This window comes from Coturnix japonica, chromosome 24 (genome assembly GCF_054131305.1).
Source record: "Coturnix japonica strain WE chromosome 24, WE-NBRP24, whole genome shotgun sequence".
In the NCBI taxonomy this organism is placed as follows: Eukaryota; Metazoa; Chordata; class Aves; order Galliformes; family Phasianidae; genus Coturnix; species Coturnix japonica.
The window spans coordinates 8,077,361-8,099,991 of NC_140686.1; the positions used below are offsets into that span (position 1 = coordinate 8,077,361).

Below are 22,631 nucleotides of genomic sequence, written 5' to 3' on the forward strand. Positions count from 1 at the left end.
CCACCCCCCTGCAGGTGACAGCAGGTGACGGGGACACGGCGCAGGCTGTTCAATAAACCTTTATTCGACCCACTGGGCACTGGGTGCAAATCTCTGTCAGCGGTTAGTGAGCATCAAACCATGTGGAGGGTCAGCGCCATGGCTGTGGTGGCAGAGTCCCCTTGGGGACATTGTAGCAGGCACCATCCCTGCAGCCCCAAGGAGTCGGGATGGAGCTGGTGAAGCTGCTGGCACCATCATGTCCCTGCAGATGCTTTGGGAACGTGGTGGCTGGGCCACCCTGTCCTGGTTGTCACCATGTCCCCATCTCCTGGTCTCAGCCAGAGGGGAAAAGTAGAGTGTGAATGCCAACAAATGGGACACAGGCAGGGTCCCATTCCCCACTGGGGACCCCGGGCAGCCCTACTTTCACCCAAGCTGGAGAGCAGTGTCCCCGTCCTGTCCCTGCAGGATGTCCTGAACCCCATGGAGCAGCCAAGGGGACATCATGGCCTTTTGCATGTGACGTGCACAAAGAGCGTGGCAGGGGACAGGGACGCGCCGTCCTTGGAGAGCAGATGGACATGGCGGTACCCTGGGGACAGAGCAGACACTGAGTAGGAGACACAGGGTCGTCCCCTCCCCCATTATTGGGGCACCCACCTTCCCTCATGCTGCCCAATGGCAGCGTGAACTGCCCCACAAAGTCATTGCAGGAGGTGCTGTCGTGGTCCTCCACCACGAACCGCACCAGCGCCAGCTCAGGGACCTGCAGTTGGAACGTGAGTGTCTCCTCCCAGCGTGGGTTGAAGCCTGTGGGAGTGAGTCAGGATGGTCATTGCCCAGGGAATGGGGTATAATGGGAGCAGGCTGAGATATACTGGGGGGAATGGGGACCATACTGGGGCCAGTTGAAATGGACGAGGTGGAATGGGATGGGATTGGGGTACACTGGAAGAAAAGGTGGGACCAGGCTGGGGTATATTAAAAGAAATGGGGACCATAATGACACCAGGCTGAGATGTACTAGGAGGAATGGGGACCATAACAGGACCAGTTTGACCTGCACTGTGAGGAATGGGGACTACAATGGGATCACCGTTGTTGCTCCTGTAGGCCGTTTGCTGCTTGCTGCAGTCCGCTGTCACCCCATAGATCTCCACCCTAACAAAGGGGTCCACGATGGAGCTGAGCTTCTCCCTGTTCAGCTTTGGCAGCTGCTGTGCTGTGATGACCTGGGGACAGTGGGGGAGGAGGGTGGCACCGCGGGGTCCCCATGGGATGGGACATCGGGAAAGGGTGGCAGGTGGTACATAGCTGGGTATGGGGTTGGTGTCACCCATATGGGATGCAGGTGGCAGGAGTAGGGGATCCTCACCCTGATGCGCAACACGAGGGGGCGGGGGCTGCAACTGTGGGGGCTGCGCAGGAATTGGGGTTTCAGCACGTAACCACAGCCCCCGTTGCCCAGGAAGCGCCCGGTGTTCAGGTCCATCTCATAGCCTGGAGTCTGGAAGTTGAGGGCCACTGTAGGGATAGAGATGGGGCCATTGGGGTGGATGTTGGGTCTCAGGGGACACGGGGGGCTGGGGGCTCACCCAGCTGGCAGCCAACGTTCCACATCTCCTGGGGGTTGTAGTTGGAGGAGGTCATCTTCAATCCCAAAGGGTAGACACGGCTCAGCTGCTGGGAGGTGTAGCGCACAAACGTGGGGCCTGAGTGGGACAGTTGGTTGGGGTGGGGTGGGATGGGGGCCACATGGGTGCCCCAGACCTCAAAACTTGACCCCAAAACCTGTCCCCAAACTTCAGACCCTGACCTTGAGTCTGGATCCCAATGGACCACAAAATCTGAACCTAATCCCAGCCCCAGACCTGATCCCAGATGCACATGCTGCGCCCAAACACCAGATCCCAAATGTTGACCTTTCTACCAGAGCCCCCATTCCCACCAGTCCTGAGTATCCTGTCCCAATGCCCCAACCCAATCCATGGGCCACCTCAGCAACCCAGAACTACACCCTGTGTCCTGGAGAGGCCAGGGCAGCTCTGTCCTCATCTCTGTCCCCAACCCCATCCCCATCCCACTGCCCTTACCTGCCTCCTTGATGAGTTTCCGGGCCTTCCTCTCGCTGAAGGAGGACATCTCATATGGCCGGGGGTGCTGTAGGGCCTGGGCCAGGCCAGGGAAAGGGGTGGCCTGGCAGTATACCACCATGGCTGACAGCTCTGGGGCCACATGCGATGCATCTTTGGCCTATGGAGCCACCCCAAAGTGATGGAGACCCCAAAGCAATGGACAACCCAAGGTGTTAGAGACCCCAAAGCAACAGACAACTCAAAGCAATGGACAACCCAAAGCAACGGACATCCCAAGATGTTAGTCCAAAGCAATGGACAGCCTAAGATGATAGAGACCCCAAGGAGATGGAGACCCCAAAGCAATGGGCAATCTAAAATGCTCTTGACCCCAAGGTGATGGAGACCCGGAAAACCTGACAACCTGTAGCCTGTCCTCGTCCTCTGTCTCCTCTTCCTCCTCTTCATCCAGGATGGAGATGACACCACAGGGCTCATGCTGCAGCTCCGACAACTTCTTGCCCTTCACCAGGACCTTCCCCTTCAGCTGCTGCAGGATGAAGGGCTGAGCTGGGCTGCTTGGTGACATGGGGACACCACAACAGATGGCCTTACCTCCGGGGACGGGAGGACACTGGGGTCCTGTCCTTCCAGGGGCTGTGTCAGCAGCATGTCCCCAAGGATGGCCTTCATGTGCCGTGCCATGGTGGCCTGCTGCTCCACCCCACAGTGGTTCTCCAGCGAGAGGATGACGGGGTATGGCGATCGCTAGGAATGGGGTTGGGCAGCACTGAGCACCAGCACCCAATGCCCAACACAGGGCTGATGGCACCAGCCTTACTTTGAAGGCGTGATCACGGATAGCCTCGATGACATCACGGAAGAGGATTTTGGAGGTGAACGCATGGCCATGGCAGATAAGAGGTTCCCCATCGGGACCCTCCCAGCAGTCCAGCTCCACACAACGGCATCCCATCATCAGTGCCCTGCACCACACGATGAGTCCCCATGTCACTCCATGTCACTCACATCATCCAGTGAGTCCCCGTGTCACCCAGCCCACCACCTCTGGATCAGTACTTGTGTCACCCAGGTCACCCCACCTCCTCATGGCACCCACCTGACATAGGCTTCAGTGCTGCTGGTGCCTCCAATCTGGTTGCGGGTCAGGTAGGTGTTATGGGACGAGGAGATGAAGTAGTGGCACAGTGGCTGGCTCATGTCCTGGTGTACCTGGGTATGCTCCTGGTTGAGGATGTCACCAGCAGCTGACAGGAGGTACATGGTGAAGCCATCCAGTGTCATCAGCTCCTGCTGACGGGCTGGGGGATGTGGCAAAGGTGGCACCTTATGGGTTGTCCCCGTATGGATGTCCCCTGGCAGTGCCGTGCTCACCCCTGGTACTGCAGCACCCAGAAGACATGCAAGTCCCATTCATTGGGTGTCTTCCATCCCTTCTCTGCCTTGACCACCATAAATATGGCATGGTGGCATCCACAAGACTTGGAGGTCCTCTGCCCCCACCCCAAAGTCCCCCACTTGACAGGGCACCAAGGCACAAAAGTACCCTTGGTGTCCCATCTCCCCCTGCATATTCACCTTTGGGTTGGCACAATGGCACACAAGGCACATGGAAATCCCTTGGTGTATTTCCCACATCCTGCTGGTTACAGAGACATGGGGGTGACTACTCCCAACCTGCTGCCCGTGGCAGTGCCACACTCACCCTTGGGATGGCACCAGGGCACAAGGAGGTCTCTTCTTTTCCATCCCAACCTTCATGTCCACAACCAAGATGGGGCAAGGTCACCCCCACGGAAGGGTGAGGGGGAAAAAGGGACAAAGGGACACAGGGACACTCTTTCCAGCCCTGGAGAACCTCAAGCCCACCTCATGGCCACTGACACATACCCATGGCACCCATTCTGCCCTTCAGCCACCCACCCTCCAGTGGGGTCATCCCCATCCTTACCCTTCTCGTTGAGCTCATGAGCACAGATGATGGCACAGGCCTGGTGTAGGGTGCCCTCCTCACCCTGATCCTTCAGGAAATCCCTCAGCTCTTCGGCTGACAACACGCAGTCCTCACCCGAATAGCGCCCAAACAGCTCCTCCAGCTCTGGGCGCCGCAGCAGCCGCCGGCAGAAGTCCTCCAGCTCCCGGTCCTCCAACCTCCCATCACCAGAGTGGTCACATTCCTATTGGGACAGCAGCCATTGACCCTGACCCCAAAGAATCCACCTGGGCTGGGATGTGTTTGGGAGTTTCAGCTACCCAGGGGCACCCAGTGAATGTGCAGGTCCCTTTGGGTGTCTTCCATCTCTTCACTGCCTTGACCTCCATGGATGTGGCACAGTGACACCCAACAATTCTTTGTCCCCATCCCAATGTCCCCCATCTTGGGACCTCATGGGTCACCTTGGGGTTGTGTGGGTCATGTTCTTCTGTCATTGTTCCCAGCCCCCAGTCCCATGGGTTATGGAGTTGTGTGGGTCGTGTCCCCTGTATCATCATCCCTAGCCCTCTGTCCTCTGGATTAGGCTGGTTGGTGACAGACAGGGACACTGGGTGACAGAGGGTACCTTGAAGAGCTGGTGAGCGTAGGCATTGTCCATGTGGATGTTGGCCATGCGCAGCATGATCTGCACCTCCTGGAAGCACATTCTGTTGTCCTTGTCCTTATCGGCACGCTGCAGCATGCCATGGATCCAGCTGTGCTGTGCTAAGGAAAGCACCCAAAACTGTCCCCAAGTTGTCCCCAAGATAACCCCAAGATGTCCTTAAACAGTCCTCAAGGTGTCCCCAACATGTTCCCAACTTATCCCCATTCTATCCTTAGGATTTCCCCAAGCTGTCCCCAAAGTGGTGTCCCCAAGGTGTCCCAAGCTGTCCACAGGAAGCCTCCAAGATACAGCCAGACTGTCCCCAAGATGTTCACAAACATTCCCAGCATGTCCCCAGACTGTCCCCAGGCTGTCCCTAACATGCCCCCAAGACGTCCTGAAGATGTCCCTAAGATGTCCCCACAGTGTCTCCAGGCTGTCCATGAGATGTCCCCATGATGTCCTCAGGCTGTGCCTAAACTGTCCCCAAGTTGTCCCCAACATGTCCCCATAACATCCCCATGGGATGTCCCTGGATGTCTCCAAGGTGCCCCCAGGCTGTTCCCAGGACCCCTGCTGACCCCATAGGATACTGCTCCAGCCTCTCCCGCTGGCTCATGCCCTGCAGCCGCCCCCGCAGCGTGCGGAGCCCCCGCACCCAGCTCAGCACCACGTCCTCATCCCGTGCCCCCAGGTCCAGGCTCCTGCGCCCACCCTCGAAGGTGATGGTGAAGCAGTTCTGCTCAGGGATGGCACGGCCGTACCGGCGCAGCCCCTCCGAATGGTGCCCCCGGCGCACTGACGTGATGTGTGCAACAGAGACTGTGGGGACACAAAGGGGTGGCTCCAATGGGCACCACATAGGGACACCAGAGCCAATAAGCCCATGGACTGAGCCAAGGACATGAATCCCAGGCAAGATGGAGAGGAGATGGGAGGCAATGGTAGGCAATGGGATGCAATGGGATACACTGGGATGAAATGGGATGCAATAGAAGCCAAAGGGATGCAATGGGTACACTGGGAAGCACTGGGATGCAATGGGATGCAATAGGATATGTTGGGATGCAATGGGATGCAATAGAAGTCAAAGGGATGCAATGGGATACACTGGGAAGCACTGAGATGCAATGGGATATGCTGCAAGACACTCAGATGCAATGGGATGCAATGGGGTATGCTGGAATGAAATGGGAAGCAATAGGATGTGTTGTAATGCAATGGGATACTCTGGGAAGCACTGGGAGGCAATGGAATATGGTGGGATGCAATGGGAGGCAAAAGGATATGTTGAAAGGCAATGGGGTATGTTGGGAGGGACTTGTGATGCAATGGAATGCAATGGAATGCAATGGGATGTGCTGGGAGGCACTGGGATGCAATGGCAAATGCTGGGAGACGCTGGGAAGCAATGGGATACAATGAGATACATGGGGAGGCACTGGGACACAATGGGAGGCCATGGGAGGCAATGGGATGCAGTGGAACACAATTAGAGGCACTTGGTGGCACTGGGATGCAGTGGGATGCATTGGGATACACTGGGGGGCACTCATGAACTGGGATGCAGCAGAATGCAATGGGATACACTGGGAGGCACTGGGATGCAACAAAATGAAACAGGATGCAATGGAAAGCAATGGGATATGCTGGATGGCACTGGAATGCCACAGAATTCAATGAGAGACACTGGAATCCAATGGGAGGCATAGGGATGCAATGGGATATAGCAGGATGCAATGGGAGAGAAAGAGACACAATGGGATGTAATGGGATAAGTTGGGTGGCACTTGGATGCAATGAGATGCACTGTGAAGCATTGGGATGCAATGGGATGTTATGGAATGCAATGGGATACATGGGGAGGCACTGGGATGCAGTGGGATACAATGGGGTATGCTGGGAGGCAATGAAATCCAACAGCATGCAATGGGATGTTATGGAATGCAATGGGATACACGGGGAGGCACTGGGAGGCAATGGGAGGTGCTGGATGCACCGAGAGGAAGGCATTGAGATACACCAGGATGCAATGAGGTACACTGGGATGCAATAGGATACACAGGGTGCAGGAAGGCAATGGAATAAAACAGAATGCAACAGGATGAACTGGGAGGCACTGGTCCATGGCTGGGGGGGGCAAAGCATGTTTTCAGATGGGGACCACAGGGCATCACTAAGTGGGGTCCCAGGTTGGGGTCCAGGTCCCATATGGGGTCTGGGTTGGGCTGAGGGTTAGGATAAGCCCACGTGGCCACACTGGGGGCCATGGCAAACCCACACCAATGCCCCCAGCCCATTGCCAACACTCACAGCTGTGTTTGGAGGGCACACGCCCAAAGCGCCGCTCAGACACCACGGTGATCCCATCCTCCTGCAGGCGGTACAGCCGCTCCTTCGCCCGCCGAGACCTCACCTTGCACAGCAGGGAGCCCTGCAGCATCAGCTGGAGGTCCTGGTCCTCATACAGCCCTGTGGGGGGACAGCAAGGGACAGGGTGATGTGGGATGGGACGGGTGGGATGGGGTGGGTGGGAGGGAATTGAGTGGTGTGGGAAAGGGGATGGGGATGGAATGGGGTGGGATGGGGTGGGATGGGGATGAAATGGGGATGTAATATGGTAGGGTGGGGTGAGGTAGGGTGGGGTGGGATGGGGCTGGGGGTGGGTTGTGGATGGGGATGAGGTAGCATGGGGATGGGACAGACAGGATGGGGTGGAATGGGATGATGTGGATGGGGATGAGAATTGGGGTGGGGATGGGGATGGGATGAGGGACATGATGGAATAGGATGGAACATGCAAGATGTAGTGGGATGGAACAGGACAGACATGACAGGATGGGTCTGATGGAATGGGAGAGATACAGTGGGATAGGACAGACAGGACAGGGTGACATGGGATGGAGCAGAAGGGATGGGATGGGGTGGAGTGGGGTTGGACAGACATGATGAGATGGCACAAACAGGATGGGACAGATAACATGGAACAGGACAGAAATCATGAGATGGGATGGGACAGCATGCACAGTATAGGACGATGAAATGGGATGGATGTCGGCACAGGTAGAACACAATGGGACAAGTGCAGGTAAGATGAGATAGGAGGGGGGAAAGGAGAGATGAGATGAACATGCCAGGATGGGATAGGGTGGAATAGGGCAAGACATATGGGATGAGACGAGATGGGATGGGATGGGATGGGATGGGATGGGATGGGATGGGATGGGATGGGATGGGACAAGCCACTGCCATCAGCTCCTCTTACACTGTGCAGCCAGAGGGATGGGACACAGCCAAGCAGAGGACACAGAGCTGTGCTCACACTGCAGAGCTCTCAGCCAGGGCTGTGCAGTGCCAGCAAAGCTGCTGCAATCAGTGTGTGAGCACCAGGAGCTGGGCTGCCACCCACACCCCCCCCGGCCCCAACCCTATCCCTGGGTTGGCAGTGGCTGCACACCCAGCCTGACGGGACATTTCCGTCCATTCTCCATGAAATTATTTCCTCCTTTTTATTTACTTTTTGGAACCACTCCTTAAGAACAGCCCCAGCAGCTCCTGGGGTGGGAAATGGCTGTTCCTGACCATGGGAAATGCAGACCATGAGGACCCCCAACTGTGGGGAACTCCCAAACACTTGAACCCCCAACCATGGCCACAAGGATCCCCCTGACCATAGGGACCCTCAATCATGGGGAACTCCAACCATGGGGATCCCTGATGATGGAGACCCCCAACTATGGGAAGCCATGACTGTGGAGACCCCTGACCGTGGGGACCCCATTGACCAGAGGGAACTCCAACCACATGGAAACTCCAACTATGGGGACTTCTGACCATTGGGACCCCTGACCATGGGGATGTCCAACCATGGGGAAACTCCATCCATGGGAATCCCCAACCATTGGACCCCCAACCATGGGGACCACAGACCATGGGGACCCCCAGTACCATGGGAAATTGTGACTATGGGGACCCCCAACCATGAGGACCCTTACCATGGTGACCCCCAACCACTGGGTCACAACCATGGAGACCCCCAACCATGGGGAATTCCCCCAACTGGGTGGGCTCCCAACTATGAGGACCCTGACAGTGGGTGACCACCCTGACCATGGAGACCCCCAAACCACAGGGGACTCCAACCTCAGAGACCACCAAACCATGGTGACTTCCCTGACCACAACAACCCCCAGCCATGGGGACTCCCAGCCATGGGGAACCCCTCCAACCGTTGGACCCCCCAACCAACTATGGGGACTCCGACCATGGGGTACACTCCAGACTATGGGGTACACTCCAGACTATGGGGTACACTCCAGACCGAGGGGACCCCCAAATGTGGGGAACACCATGAATGGAGACCTCCAACCAATGGCTGCCCAACCATAGGGACTCCCCTGACCACCATGACCCCCAGCTATGGGGACCCCCAACCACAGGGAACTCCAACCAAGGAGACCCTTGACCATGGGAACCTCTGACCACCCAACCATCGGACCCCCCCCAACTACAGGGATGCCGATCACGGGCGTCACCGCTGACCATGGAGCCCCCCAACCAAGGGGCCTCCCCCCCACCCTATGTGACCTGCAATGGAGACCCCCGATCCCGGCACTCACCCAACTTCTTTAAGACCCCCCCGCTCTGCTCGGGGCGGCGCCGCGCCCTCCGCCCGCAGATCATGGTGCTGAGCTGCCGGGGCCGTGCGGGGCAGCGCGGGGGAGGAGCGGGGCGGTCCCGGGAGGAGCCGGCAGGGAGCCCGGGGGTTGGGTTTGGGTTTGGGTTTGGGTTTGCAGTGGAGATCTTGGATCTGGGGGGGCTGGGGGGGCGGTTGCACGTTGCACGCACATACGTGTGTGTGTGCAGCCATTTGCACGCGTGTGCACCACGCACATCCATGTGTGTACGTGTGCCGCACCCCCCCCCCCCCCCATCCCGCACCAACAAACAGCGCTGTCTGAGCGAACCCCCCCCGATCCCCCCGGTCTTGTCCATGGGATGACGCGCAGGGAAGGAATGCAGCGGGGGGGGCGATGCTGCGCTGCCACAGCGCCGTGTCCCCGTGCTGTCCCCATCCCCTGCCCGGCCCTTTATCCTGCCCTGTGTCCTGTCCCTTTACACTGTCCCCATGTCCCACCCCATCACACCGCCCCACTCCCTCTCCCCATGCCTTGTTCCTATACTCCATGTCCTGTCCCCATACCATACTGTCCCCATACCGTCCCTATACTGTCCCCATGTCCTCCCCCATCACACTGTCCCCATCCCCTGCCCCTATACTCTGTCCCTGTACCCCGACCCCATACCTCGCCCCTTTATTCTGACCCCATGTCCTACCCCGTCACAGTCCCCACACCCCGCCCCTATTCTCTGTCCCCACCTCCTGTCCCCATACCGCCCCTATACTGTCCCCATACTGTCCCCATATTGCCCCATACTGTCCCTATACCGTCCCTATACCGTCCCAATACAGTCCCCATACTGTCCCTATACCGTCCCCATACTGTCCCCATACTGTCCCTATACCGTCCCTATACCATCCCCATACTATCCCCATACCGTCCCTATACCATCCCCATACCGTCCCTATACTATCCCCATACTATCCCCATACCGTCCCTATACTATCCCCATACTATCCCCATATTGCCCCATACTGTTCCTATACCGTCCCCCTCCCTCCCTCACTCCGCCCCATGTCGCCCCGCACTGTCCCCCCCCGCCCCGTGCAGTTCCACCCGCAGCCGGCAGGGGGCGCCACAGCTCACGCTCCCCGTTCTCCCATTGGCTGCAGCGCGCCCCGCCTCCAGCAGGGGGCTCCCGCGCTACGCCGCTATTGGCCCGGAGGAGGCGGGACAGCGCGTCCCGTTTCGCAAGCGACGCTCTGATTGGGTGCGACACGTCGGCTCCGATGGAAGCCTCGCTCCGATTGGCCGCGCGACGTCCCCTCACGGAGAGGCGAGCGGCGGTGGCGGCGGAGCGGGGCCATGGCGGATCCGGGCTGCGGGGCGCAGTTCCAGGCGGCGGTGCGAGTCATCCAGGGGCTGCCCCGGAGCGGTCAGTGCGGGGCGGGATTGGAGCCGGGATTGGAGCCGGGATTGGAGCCGGGCGTGCCCGGTCCGTGCTGACGGCGTTACGGTGCGGCAGGTTCGTACCGGCCTTCGTACGAGGAGATGCTGCGCTTCTACAGCTACTACAAGCAGGCGACGGCGGGGCGCTGCCAGGAGCCCCGGCCCGGCTTCTGGGACCCCATCGGGCGCTACAAGTGGTAACGGAGCTCACGGCCCCGCGGGGGATGCGGGTCAGCACGGCCCGACTGAGCCCGACTGAGCACGGCCGCCCCGCAGGGACGCGTGGCACAGCCTGGGCAGGATGAGCAGGGAGGAGGCCATGGCGGCGTATGTGGCCGAGATGAAGAAGGTGGCCCAGAAGGTAACGGGGGCTGCGGGCGGCGCCCACACCGGGCACACACACACACATACACACACACATACACACACACACACACACATACACACACACATACACACACACACAGACACATACACACACACACAGACACACACACACACACACACAAACACACACACAGACACACACACACAGAGCGCTGCACACACACACACACACGGGCACACACACACACACACACACACACACACACACACACAGACACACACACACACACACAGAGCGCTGCACACACACACACACACATACACACACACACACACACACACACACACACACACACAGAGCGCTGCACACACACACACACACACACACACACACATACACACACACACACACACACACACACCCCGCTGCCCGCAGGTCATCGACACGGTGCGGCCGGACGAGAGCACGCAGGAGATGTTCCGTTACTTCGAGCCGCTGTACGAGGTGATCCGGGACATGCCGCGACCCCCCGAGGATTTCTTCCGACGGACGGGGGGTGAGTGAGCCCGCACCGACCGCTGGGAGCCCGCACCGCACACACGAGGCTGCTGCCGGGCCCCAGGTGCTGCTGTCACACGGTGGGTCTCCGAGCCGAGCGACCCCTCCCCTAAATCTGGAGGGGAGAAGCCGAGCTGTGGCTCCAGGCTCCCACCCGCAGCCCTACATGGCCGTGGCAGCCGGGCTCTGCTCCTCCTGCTCGGCCCCAGTACAGGCACAGCGCCAGGATCACCTGATGGAAACAAAGACGGGGCTGTGTGCGGGAAAATGGGCTGGGGAGCGCCTGGAAAGCAAATGGGATCCTGGGCTCCATCAGGAGAGGGGTGGTCAGCAGGGATAGGGAGGTGATCGTCCCTCTCTACTCGGCTCTTGTGAGGCCCCATCTGTTGTACTGTGTCCAGGTGTGGAGCCCTCAGTACAAAAAAGATATGGAGATTTTGGAAAGGGTCCAGAGGAGGGACAGGAAGATGATCAGGGGGCCGGAGCACCTCCCCTGTGAGGACAGGCTGAGGGAGTTGGGTTTGTTCAGCCTGGAGAAGAGAAGGTTGCGGGGTGACCTCATTGCAGCCTTTCAATACCTGAAGGGAACCTGTAACCAGGAGGGGAGTAAACTCTTGGAAAGGGCTGACAATAGCAGGACACGGGGAAATGGTTTTAAGTTAAAAGAGGGAAGATTTAGGTTGGATGTTAGGGGGAAGTTCTTCACTAGGAGAGTGGTCAGGCCCTGGAACAGGCTGCCCAGGGAGGTTGTGGATGCCCCGTCCTTGGAGGTGTTCAAGGCCAGGTTAGACGGGGCCCTGGGCAACCTGATCTATGGTGTCTCTATGGGGATCTATGGGGTCTCTATGGGCAACCTGATCTAGTAAAGGTGTATGTTTGGTGGCCCTGCCAGGCAGGGGGGTTGGAACTACATGATCCTTGAGGTCCCTTCCAACCCGGGTCATTCTGTGATTATTGGGACGGGGAGGGGGCTTATAGGGGCAGGGGGGTGTTGGGGCGGCCTTGTGTTGGAACAGAAACCCTTCCATGTGGCTGCTGGCTGCTCCCTCCATTAGCTTTGCAGCAGGTTGAGCTTTGGGCTGCGTTGGCAGCAGGTATAAACAGGCAGAGCTCTGACAGACTGACTCACCTCTGTCCCCCCTGCATCCACAAAGACACCCAAAGCCAATCGGTAGGGTTTGTTCCTGCATGGCTCGGCCTCACGACGGCTGCTTCCTCCCAGGTGCATTCATTCTTTTTGCTGAATGCCACAGAAATTGGCTGCTTTTCTCTATTACATGAGAGCTGCTCTGAACTCCCCATCCTTCCCCTCCTTGTGGGTGTCCTCCTGCACTGCTGTCCCTTAGCAATGACAGAAACCTCACACTGCCTGACACCCACATAAACACCAGCGGCCTGGAACGTGCTTTAAACAACCAACTTCTCCTTAAGCCGTTGAGTTATTTGTGCTAAAGGTGCTCGGACCCACCACGAGCCTTTTTCTTTCTGTTTTGTTAATGATAATCCAGGTGAGAGGGGTGATTTTTGGAGGCTGGGCTGGGTGCTGGTGGTGCCCGTGCAGCCCTAATGAGGTACAGGGCAGCGTTACCACACAGCTGCTTGGCCAGGAGTGGGGAGCAAAGTCCTGCCTGCTGTTAATGCTGCACGGCTGCACTTAACCCCATGGGCTCCAACACCCGGGGGGGGATGTGGGGTGCAGGGGTTCTTCTACACAGAGGGCAGGTGGCACTGCAAATAGACGCATGGCACATAACTCTGCTGCCTTTCTCTCCCTGCAGATGAGCAGCAGCAGCAGCAGCAGCCGGCTGAGCAGGGCCAGGAGGAGCGAGAGAGCCAGGAGAGCCTTCAGGATGAGCTGCCCCAGGAGCAGCAGGAGCCAGGTTGGTCTCCCTGGTGTGTCCAGCACCCGGCAGAGACCCCATGGAGGAGGCAGTGGTGACAGGGCTGGGCCGGGCCTCCGTCCCAACACAGAGCTGTTGGCTTCAGGCACGTCTGGTCCAACCCCGCCTGCGTGTCATGCAGGGCTGGGGCTTCTTGTGGGGCAGCTGCTGCCCCCAGTGTAACCCTGAGTGTGTTGGGTGTCTGTGCTCAGAGACCTCACTGTGCTGAACTGCAGCCGAGGGATAAGAGCAATGCAGGGATGGACGGGGCGCCCTGGGAGCTGCACCTGGGTTTCTTGTGCAGCCCCTGGTGCTCACACAGTGCTGGTATCTCTGTGCCCCCTGCTCACACACACGGCTCCCGTGTCCCTTTTTGCCCCCAGTGCCCTCCCTTGGTTGTGGGTGACGCTTTGTGGCCCCGAGCGGCAGCACCGAGCGCTTCTCCTGATCCTCCCGCTGAGGATGGTGGCCCTGCTCTGTGCACCCAGCGCTGCTTTCTGCTTTCTGGCCGTGCTGAGCTTTAACCCCACGCTCACAGCGGCTCCGCAGCCACGTCCCGTCACGCCGGCGCTGCCTGTGCTTCATTGCAGGAGCGGGGCCGGCTCCTGCTGCCGACACGCACCAGGGCAGCCAGGGCACCAGCGACTCGGAGGGGGAAGTGTTCAGCGATCCCATGGAGCAGATGGAGCACCAGCAGGTAACGTCCCCCGGGCTGCGCTGGGCCGTGATGGGGTCCCGGTACCCCCAACCCCCCCATCCATGCAGGCGCTGCCATCGGCTTCTCACCGCTTTCCTGGCGGCTGTGACCCCCCCTGAGCTCCCGGGGGGGGTTGGACGCGCATCCCGGCGCTCTGAGGTCGCTGTTCTCTCCGTGTCAGGCCGGGCGGCTGCTGGCGGAGCGGGGGCCGGTCCCAAAGAGCGGCCCGGCCGGGTGCGAGGCTGGGCGGGCGGAGCGGGGTGAAGGCAGAAGACGGGAGGGGAGCGGCGGTGCCGACCTGGCGGCCCGGGGCGCTGATGGAGGTGGGTGCAGCTCGGCTCCCGCTGCTCCCTGCCCGCCTGCGGTGTGTGTGTGCGGGCTGAGCGCCGGCACCGCCGGTAGTCGGCAGCCACCAACCCGCCCTGTTCATCCCCCGGCCCCCAGGCAGCTCGATGCTTCCCCTCCGGGACGGATCCCCGTTATTGTCCCGCTGTGCTGAATGCTGGACATCCTTCAGCTTCAGCGCCGTGCAGCCCCGCCAGCAGCAAACGCTCGGTGCCCCCGGATAATACGGGCGTGCCAGGGGGGGCCGGGGCTCTCCGTGGGGCCGGGGCTCTCCGTGGGGCTGGGGCTCTGTGGGGCCGGGGCTCTCCGTGGGGCCCGGCTCGGTGTCCCCGCAGGAGCCGGCCCAGGGTCGGTGCCCAGCAGGGACCCAGCGAGGGGCAGCCCCGGTGGCTGCTCCCGTCCTGCCGGGCATTGATGCTCTGCCGCCCCCCGCAGCCCACAACTCTCGGTTCCCCGCTGCTGTTCCTGCGAAGCTCCGGGGCTGCCTGACCTCGGGGGTTAACTTGTAACGAGGCCGATAAAAGCGGCTCTGGGGGCCGAGGAGCGGCCGAGCTTCTGCCGGCACCTGCCGGTCTGCGGGCGGCCGGGCTTATCGCGGCAGCGGGGCGGGTTTGGGGCCGAGACGTGGCGATCCTCCATCCAACAGCGCCGGGACACGCAGCCCCGCTGCTCCCAGTGCAGCGCCCACCCCGAGCCCACGGCCCGCTCCGCTCGTGGCTGAGCGCCGCCTCCCCTTGCTCCCGCAGAGCGGCTCGTTGAGGATGATGCGGGGAGCCCGGCCGAGCCCCGCGCCGCGGAGCAGCTGCCGCTACCGGAGCTGGACGCCCACGTGGCCGTTACCGTGCGGGCCCTGCAGGACGACATGAAGCGCGTGTTGGAGCGGCTGAGCGAGCTGGAGCTGCTCGCATCCACGCAGGTACGAGGCACCGCTCCCACGGGTGGGCAGCGCGGGGGGGGCCGGGGCGGGGCCGAATCGCGGCCCTCGAATCTGCCCGAGGAACGAGCGGGGAGCGCTGCCCCGAGATCCACGTTATCCCCGAAATCCACGTTATTCCCGAGATCCCCATGGCCCCGAGATCTACATCGTCCTGAGATCCCCATGGCCCCTATATCCCCATGGCCCCTATATCCCCATCGCCCCGAGATCCTCATTACCCCCTCGAGATCCCCATTGCCCCGAGATCCCCACTACCCTCGAGATCCACGTTATCTCCTCTATCCCCATCGCCCCCATATCCCCATGGCCCCGGGTGCTGAGCACATCGCATGACGGGGCTGCGGTGTCTGCCCGTGGTTCCTGGCTGTGCCCCACAACCGCTCCTGTTGCAGGACCCGGCTGGGGCGGATCCCGAAGAGCTGCTGGTGCAGGTGAGGGGCTGTAATGCAGCGCCTGTACCGCCCCGTCCCGGCCGTAGGGCGCTGCTGTGAGCCGGGCTGTGCCGCTGGTCGGGCCGGGGAGGGGAGGGGTCCCGCAGCGGGGCGGGGGAGGGGACGGGTGTGAGCGGCGCGTCCCGTCCCGGTGCATCGTCGCTGACAGCAGCGGTGGGAGCCCGGCGGGACGGCGGCCACGAGCCGTGTTGTTGTGTGCCGCCCCCCACGCGTGTCCGTGCCCCGTCCAGGCCGAGTCCCCGTGGCCGCTCCCCGCGTCCCCGCGCACGCTGCTGTTCCTCGTGGCGTGGCCGTTCGTCACGCAGTGGCTGCTGCGGCGCTGGCGGGGCAGGAAGAGGTGACGAGGAGCCGCGGCCTCACGGGCCCCACGCAGCCGGTCCCGGTTCCCGGTTCCCGGTTCGGCTCCTCCTGCACCACGAAGCACGAACCGCCGGCGGCTCCGGGCGGAACGGCCGCGGGGTGCGGGGGGGACCCGCGGGGACACGGACGGCAGCGGGGTCAGAGCGGGGTCAGCCCGACCCCATTAAAGTTGCCTTTTCAGTGCGGCTGTGGCTGTGTGCGCTGCAATGGGGGGGGGGGGGGCACCGAACCTTTGGCACCGGGCACCGAACGGGACCAACCACCTGTTGGACGGGCATGGCCCGCTGCCAGCCGCCCCCCGGCTCGGCTCGGTTCGGTTCGGCACGTGACCCCATCGTAGCGATGCATCGTTTGCAGCGGATCCCCCGGCCCCGGTGCGGTGTTGTCGATCCATGGTCGCCCCGCAGCCCCGTCCCGCCCCGCTCACACCGACCAGGTGCCGACGCGCCCATCCCCCAACGCAACAAAAAAGGGACGCGGCGCCTTTAAGGCGGGACTCGCTGCGCCCCGTTTGTTTACATCTCCCTCCGCGCGGCCTGAGCCGCATCACATCGTCACATCCATCACATCGCATCACACAGCGGCGGCTCCGCGATTCCTCCGCCCGGATCCCCCGTCCTTTCCCTCATTCCGTCCCGCTCTGCCCCCATCCCCCCCCGCTCCCTCTGTCCGCTCCATGCTCCGGTTCCGGTTCCGTCCATCCCCGCTCGGTGTCGCTCCGCATCGCGGACTCTTTGGTCCGCCCCATTTCTGGGGGTCTCTTGTTGCTGAAGGTCGCACCCGCAGCTCCCCCCTCCGAGAGTGGTACGGCCCCGGCCCGCCCCCTTCCTGCTATTGGCTGAGAAGCGCGAGCGACGTTTCGCTCCGCCAATCGGATCTCGGCCGGCCGAACGGCGAGGGGGCGTGTCTGAGCGGTACGCCCCGCCCCTCGCGCACTCCGATTGGCCTCGGGGCGGGGCGCGCAGCGCGCCTGCGCGGGTCGCGCGCGGCTATATAAGGCGGCGGAGCGGGTGGGGAGCGGCAGTCGGGAGGCGGCGGCGGCGGGTCGCGGTGGCGGCGCGGGGCGGGGGGAGGGCAGAGCAGGGCGGGAGCGGAGCGGAGGGAGGAGGAGAAGGAGGCGGCGGCGCGTGCCATGCGCGCGGGGGGGGCGGGCCCGGCGGCGTTAACCCCTGTCTGGCCGTGACCCCGCGGCACGGGGCGGCGGGCGGCTCCGATGTAGCGTCCGTCCGAGCGGCAGCGGAGCGCGCAGCCATGGCCGACGCCGAGCGCGCCCCGGAGGCGGCGCCCGCGGATCCCGAGCGGGGCGAAGCGCAGCCGGACGGGGACGGGGACGGCGGGCGGCTGCAGCACCGACAGGACGCGGCGGAGGCGGCGGGGGACGCGGGGGACCACGAGGCGCGGCCGGCGGAGGGCGGCGAGGGGCAGCCCGGGCTCAGGCCGCGGTACCGCGCCGCCGTGGGGCGCGCCCAGGAGTGGCCCGCCAAGAAGAAGCACCGGCGGCGGCCGTCGAAGAACAAGCGGCGCTGGAAGCCCTACTCGAAACTGAGCTGGGAGGAGAAGCAGCAGTTCGACGAGCGGCAGAGTCTGCGCGCGTCCAGGCTCCGCGCGGAGATGTTCGCCAAGGGGCAGCCCGTGGCCCCGTACAACACCACGCAGTTCCTGATGGAGGACCACGACCAGGAGGAGCCCGACCTGAAAACCGGGCTGTACCCGCGGCGAAACGCCGCCAAATCGGACGATACGAGCGAGGAGGATTTCCTGGAGGAGGCGGCCGAGGAGGACGGCGGCAGCGACGGGATGGGGGGCGACGGCAGCGAGTTCCTGCAGAGGGACTTCTCGGAGACGTACGAGCGGTACCACGTGGAGAGTCTGCAGAACATGAGCAAGCAGGAGCTGGTGAAGGAGTACCTGGAGCTGGAGAAGTGCCTCTCCCGCATGGAGGACGAGAACAACCGCCTGCGGATGGAGAGCAAGAAACACGGCGAGGCGGCGGAGGCGGCGCGGCTGCTGGAGCTGGAGGTGGATCGACTGCGGGCAGAGAACCTGCAGCTGCTGCGGGAGAGGGACGTGCGAGCGGCGGAGGCGGCTCCGGAGTGAGCGACCCTCGGAGCGGAGCTGCGGGACGCGGCGCTCAGCTCAGCCCTCCCCCTTTGGAGGCGGGTGGGGAGGGGTCGCTGTCAACGTGAACTCATGATGATGCTTTTCTTTCCCTTTCCCCTCCTCCCCGTGTGTGTGTGTGTGTGTGTAAAAACCAAAAAGGAGAAAAAAAGAAGAAGAAAAAAAAAAGGAAAAAAAAGTGTAAATTGGCCAAAACTGACTATAAAAAAATAATAATAAATAATAGAGAGGTCTAATAAATTTAATGACTTGTAACTGGAACAGCTTCGGTCTGGTTTATGGGGGATGCCCCGAGTTTCCTCCCACCTGGGGACGCAGCTCGGATGGTTTTGGTGCGTTCTGTGCTCCGTGCACCGGGACCCCTCGGTACCGGGGGGCAGCGCTCACACCTCCCTCAGGGCTTTGGAAGCCGCAGCGATTCGCTCATCTAAAGGCTCGACTCGTTTTCCTGCCTCCTCCTCCTCGGGGGCTCCCCATAAACGCTCCTAGTGCCAGAAATGGGGCTTTAAAAGTTCTTTTCCAGCGGAGGAGAGAGAGAAGTTGTGGTGTCAGCAGCGCTGGGAAAGGGGGGGGGGTGAAGGGGAGGGGGCTGTACCTGAGGGGGGGGGACAGGACGGGGAGCTGAGGGGGGGATGGGGACGGCGAAGGGGCTGAGCCGCTGTTGTGTAACCGAGGGCAGGATGGGCGCGATGGAACAGCTCGCAGAGGAGGCAGCTCCGCACCTACGGGGGCAGGTTTATTTCATAACGAACGTCAGCCCCGGGGAAAAGGGAAGATGCCGTGGGGCTCCATGGGCTGTTATGGGGCTGCTGTGGGGCTGCTATGGGGCTCCATGGGCTGCTATGGGGCTGCTATGGAGCTGCAGGCAGATCCCAGCACAGCTCGGCCAAACAATCGTAGTGTTGGAGCGGAGCTGCCCCGCAGTGTCTCCCTTTCTTTCCCTTCCCTCTGCCATGACAGCGGCAGCGCTGGGCCGGCTGCGGGGCTGTGCCGCATCTCCGTGCGTCGGAGCGGGCTGAGTTAATTGGGATCTCAGTCGTTAGGAGCGGGCTGCGTTAATTGGGATCTCACTCGTTAGCGGCCATCGCTCGGGGAGCAGCAGCAGCAGCAGCAGCAGCACAGCGGCCCGCAGAGGCTCCTGCTCCACCTGGAGCCCCGCAGCGCCGCACCGGGCGGACTCGGCTCCTCCCGGTACAACGGAGGGTCCGAGCACGGGCAGCACCGACAGCTCCGGGCACCTGGAGGGGGAGGAAGCAGACAAGGAAGCGGCGGGAGCAATGTAGCAGCCGGGCAGTTACTAAGTGATGGCAGCGCTCACACAGGCCGCCCTGCACCCACTGACCCCAACGCGGTTACATTGAATTCATAGGAGCGGCCCTTCATTCCATTAACCCGCAATCACTGCAGCATCGGCACCGACTGACACTGACACTGACCCACCAACTCCCCGACCCTACTTCGATTGGACCAACTTCATTCCGCTTAATGAAGGAGCCTTAACGCACTAATTGCTCCTTAATCCACCTCCTGCACTCACACTCCGGGGGTCCGGGACGCCCCGCTCGGCCTCCAGCCGCTCCTACGGGCAGGAAGCAGCAGCTCAGCTCAGCTCAGCTCAGCTCGGCTCCTTCCAAACGCTGCTGCAAAAAGGGAAGGAGTCCATTGCAACTGCACGACAACGGCAGCACAAAGCGAAACCCGGAGCGGCTTTGGGACGGCCCCACTGGCTCCAGGGCCACCGATGCTTTACCCTTAGGACTCACTCAGCTGCTCTATCACAACAGCACTGCGATGGAAGCAGGAGCCCCTTAGAAAGGAGCCTCTGTCCGTTCCTGCTCACTCCCCTTCGCTGTGAGCCCACCAACATCCCACCTCCAACAACCCACGTGGATGCACTAAGACACACTGAGCACCACGGAGCCTTTAGGGTTAGAAAAGACCTTTAAGACCCCCCCGAGTCCGACCCCACCCCACCTGCTGACACGGTGCCACATCCCCACGGCTCCCGTTCTATTTCCTAACATCCAACCTGCTCCTCCCCTATGCAACACAATCCCATCCCCCTCATCCCATCGCTGTTACCTGGAGCAGAGGCCAACCCCCTCCTCCCCCCCTCCTTTCAGGGCATTGCAGAGAGCAATAAGGCCCCTGAGCTCCTCACTGACCCATCCCTGCTCCCCTCTGTGCTCACACCTCTCACAGCTCCATTCTGCAATACTCCAAGGCCTCGGTTCCTTCCTTGTGAGGGGCCCAGAGCTGAACACAGCACTGAAATAAAGCTCCCAGCTCAGAAATGCAGCAGTATCTGAAATGCAAAGCTCCGGAGTGCAGGAGCTAATAGAGCAACACGGGCATTCGTCAGCAAACCTGTTTCATCAGGACATTTTCTTCAACAGCAAGTTGTATAAATGGAAAACAGCCCCATTTGCAACTGGCAGGTCCCACGTTTGACAGCAGGGCCCACACCCAGCCCCCCCAGTCGTGCTGTTTTACACCTGAACCAATTCCAATGCTGTTATTCCCCCAATTGGCCCCAGGTTGGGGCTCTGTGCTGCACAATGAGCTCCGGGCTCCCCCATGGCCGGGTGGGGCTGTTGTGTCGGGGTCTGGGGGGGGGGGTGGGTCCGTGTTGGCTGTGGGGGGGGTTCAGCACTTCAGGGACCCCGAGATGAGTGAAACTGAGGGGGATGTTCTCAGGGGTTTAGGTCACACCTGGGGATGTTCTCAGGGTGTCACACCTGGGGCTCGTTTCTGGGGGTGCATTAAGTCCTGGCAGTGTCACCGTGTTCCTTTCCATGTTTCTAAACCAAAACGTCACTTTCACCACAAAAATGCGCCGTTTCCCCCCACTCTGCGCCCGCCGGGGTCACTCAGCTCCCGCTGCTCCCCCGGCTCGGCCCCATCTCGCAGTTTTTGCCCCAATCTCTGCAATCCCCCCCCGTCCCCATTGAGGCCCAACACCGGCCGCTCCGCCTCGTTCCCTTCACTTCGGCCTCCCCGGGGCCCTCCCCGCCCCGCAGCCCCGCACTCCTGAGAGGAACGGCCGCACCGCGCGGGCTCCGCCGCTCTCCTCGGGACTCGACACCGGAGGGAGCCGCTCCCCCGCGCTCCCGGTTCGGTTCGGTCCCATCGCAGCTCCCGGCCGCTCACCGGCCCCGTAGTGACGGGCAGCGAGGCCGGGCGCGAGCCCCCACACACACAAAATGGCGGCCGAGCCCTCACACCGCCCGCTCGTCCGCCATTGCCGCCGCCTCGTCCCGCTCGCCTTCCAACCAATCGGGCGCCGCCGTACTGCTGCCGGATATGGCGGCGGAGCCAATAGGAGGGAGAGGTGTAGAGGAAGGGGAAGGGTTGCGCTTCCGCCGCGAGGGTTTATGGGAGCTGTAGTCCTGCGCTGCGGCCGGCGTGAGAGGGCTGCAGCTCTGCGGACTTACTGTCCCATGATGCCTTGCGGCCCACCTGTGCGACTCTGCGCCTGCGCGCTGTGGGTTTCCATGGCGACGGGTGCGGGATCTGCGGCCTGCTCTGGGCCTACCGGGCGCTGTTCGCTCCGCGCTGGGCCCGTGTCCGTATCCCTGCCCCCATCCCCAGCTCCAAGTCAAGTCCTCCCAGTCTCCAGCTCCCAGACCACACTTACTGACTATTCCCACTTCCCAGTTGTTTTTACCCCCCCTTTCAAAGCCCCCTGTGCCCCATTCCCACTGGAACCCAATGGTTCCCTTTGCCATTTCCCAGCTCCCAGTTCACATCTCCCAGCACCAAGTTCTCTATTCACTCTAATCACGTTCCTTAGTTCCCAGCTCAGTCCTTTGTTCTGAGCTCCCAGTTCCTAGATCCAAGTTCCCATTTACCATCTCTTCCCAATCCCTCGCTCCCAGCTCCCAGTTCCCACCCCACAGTTCCCAGAACCAACCACCTGCTCCAGCCCCCACTTCTCAGATCCCAGTTCCAAGCTCCCAGTTCCCAGCCCTAAGCAACCAGTTAACACTTATCCCCAGGTCCTGCTTGGTGTCCCCAAAGTGTTCCTGTCCCCAGGTCCCTCAGTGCCTCCTGTGTCACCCATGCCCCATCTGCACCCCCAGGTCCCCTGAATCCCCCCAACATCCCCCTATGTCACCCCATGTCCCATACGTACTCCACGTCTCCCTGCATGTCCCAGGGTCACCCACCTGTCTCTGGGTCCTCCCAGGTCCCCGTGGTTTCAATGTGTCCCCATTCCCAGTGT

General features: G+C 61.6%; 4 protein-coding genes across 22 annotated transcripts; 2 read left to right on the forward strand and 2 right to left on the reverse strand.

Moving 5' to 3' along the window:
* Positions 1-43: 43 nt before the first annotated feature.
* Positions 44-9,683, reverse strand: PLCD3 (phospholipase C delta 3). Of its 14 annotated transcripts, none has more exons than XR_014937063.1 (15): positions 9,280-9,683; positions 6,974-7,132; positions 5,254-5,482; positions 4,640-4,769; positions 4,030-4,255; positions 3,178-3,379; positions 2,899-3,043; positions 2,673-2,825; positions 2,482-2,604; positions 2,076-2,110; positions 1,578-1,694; positions 1,358-1,506; positions 1,079-1,214; positions 643-792; positions 44-574 (listed from the first exon to the last, which is right to left on the reverse strand). XR_014937063.1 is itself a non-coding variant. In XM_085523526.1 (15 exons), exons 1-15 carry the CDS (start codon positions 9,653-9,655, stop codon positions 486-488), a joined length of 2,544 nt encoding a protein of 847 aa, XP_085379652.1. In that variant the 5' UTR covers positions 9,656-9,683; the 3' UTR covers positions 44-485. The 14 variants fall into 14 exon arrangements, 5 of the variants coding, with proteins under 5 accessions (XP_085379652.1, XP_015740934.2, XP_015740933.2 ...); XR_014937064.1 differs by having other exon boundaries at positions 1,358-1,489; positions 2,482-2,607; XR_014937065.1 differs by having other exon boundaries at positions 1,043-1,214; positions 1,358-1,489; positions 2,482-2,607.
* A 932-nt stretch (positions 9,684-10,615) lies between these two features.
* On the forward strand, positions 10,616-16,471 carry ACBD4 (acyl-CoA binding domain containing 4). 6 transcript variants are annotated; one of them, XR_014937067.1, is made up of 10 exons: positions 10,616-10,717; positions 10,808-10,928; positions 11,008-11,092; positions 11,495-11,615; positions 13,396-13,497; positions 14,088-14,194; positions 14,376-14,517; positions 14,639-15,455; positions 15,869-15,907; positions 16,159-16,471. XR_014937067.1 is itself a non-coding variant. In XM_085523529.1 (10 exons), exons 5-10 carry the CDS (start codon positions 13,396-13,398, stop codon positions 16,267-16,269), a joined length of 777 nt encoding a protein of 258 aa, XP_085379655.1. In that variant the 5' UTR covers positions 10,616-10,717; positions 10,808-10,928; positions 11,008-11,092; positions 11,495-11,615; the 3' UTR covers positions 16,270-16,471. The 6 variants fall into 6 exon arrangements, 4 of the variants coding, with proteins under 4 accessions (XP_085379655.1, XP_085379653.1, XP_085379654.1 ...); XM_085523529.1 differs by having other exon boundaries at positions 13,396-13,603; positions 15,286-15,455; XM_085523527.1 differs by having other exon boundaries at positions 15,286-15,455.
* Positions 16,472-16,798: 327 nt separating this feature from the next.
* HEXIM1 (HEXIM P-TEFb complex subunit 1) lies at positions 16,799-18,667 on the forward strand. Its single transcript, XM_015885499.2, has one exon. The coding sequence runs from the start codon at positions 17,540-17,542 to the stop codon at positions 18,383-18,385; it is 846 nt and encodes a 281-aa protein (XP_015740985.1). The 5' UTR covers positions 16,799-17,539; the 3' UTR covers positions 18,386-18,667.
* Positions 18,632-21,902, reverse strand: LOC107324990 (uncharacterized). The gene is made up of 6 exons (XM_085523648.1): positions 21,866-21,902; positions 21,456-21,762; positions 20,600-20,740; positions 19,478-19,644; positions 19,002-19,128; positions 18,632-18,891 (listed from the first exon to the last, which is right to left on the reverse strand). Exons 1-6 carry the CDS (start codon positions 21,900-21,902, stop codon positions 18,834-18,836), a joined length of 837 nt encoding a protein of 278 aa, XP_085379774.1. The 3' UTR covers positions 18,632-18,833.
* Between the last annotated feature and the right edge of the window lie 729 nt (positions 21,903-22,631).

Excerpts from the sequence above, each read along its gene's own strand:
- PLCD3 (XM_015885444.2), bottom strand. The coding sequence starts at position 9,655 with ATGGACAAGACCGGGGGGATCGGGGGGGGTTCGCTCAGACAGCGCTGT. Across the intron at positions 4,770-5,253 it reads CAGCGGGAGAGGCTGGAGCA|CTGGATCCATGGCATGCTGC; the intron begins GTATCCTATGGG and ends AGCACAGCACAG. Across the intron at positions 2,608-2,672 it reads GTGTCCTCCCGTCCCCGGAG|CAGCTGAAGGGGAAGGTCCT; the intron begins GTAAGGCCATCT and ends TTCATCCTGCAG.
- ACBD4 (XM_085523527.1), top strand. The coding sequence starts at position 10,648 with ATGGCGGATCCGGGCTGCGGGGCGCAGTTCCAGGCGGCGGTGCGAGTC. Across the intron at positions 13,498-14,087 it reads CCAGGAGCAGCAGGAGCCAG|GAGCGGGGCCGGCTCCTGCT; the intron begins GTTGGTCTCCCT and ends GCTTCATTGCAG. Across the intron at positions 14,195-14,375 it reads AGCAGATGGAGCACCAGCAG|GCCGGGCGGCTGCTGGCGGA; the intron begins GTAACGTCCCCC and ends TCTCCGTGTCAG.
- HEXIM1 (XM_015885499.2), top strand. The coding sequence starts at position 17,540 with ATGGCCGACGCCGAGCGCGCCCCGGAGGCGGCGCCCGCGGATCCCGAG.
- LOC107324990 (XM_085523648.1), bottom strand. The coding sequence starts at position 21,902 with ATGGAAACCCACAGCGCGCAGGCGCAGAGTCGCACAG. Across the intron at positions 19,645-20,599 it reads GCAGAATGGAGCTGTGAGAG|GTGCCCGGAGCTGTCGGTGC; the intron begins GTGTGAGCACAG and ends CTCCCCCTCCAG. Across the intron at positions 18,892-19,001 it reads GTCCTGTCCCCCCCCCTCAG|GAGCGTTTATGGGGAGCCCC; the intron begins GTACAGCCCCCT and ends TTCTGGCACTAG.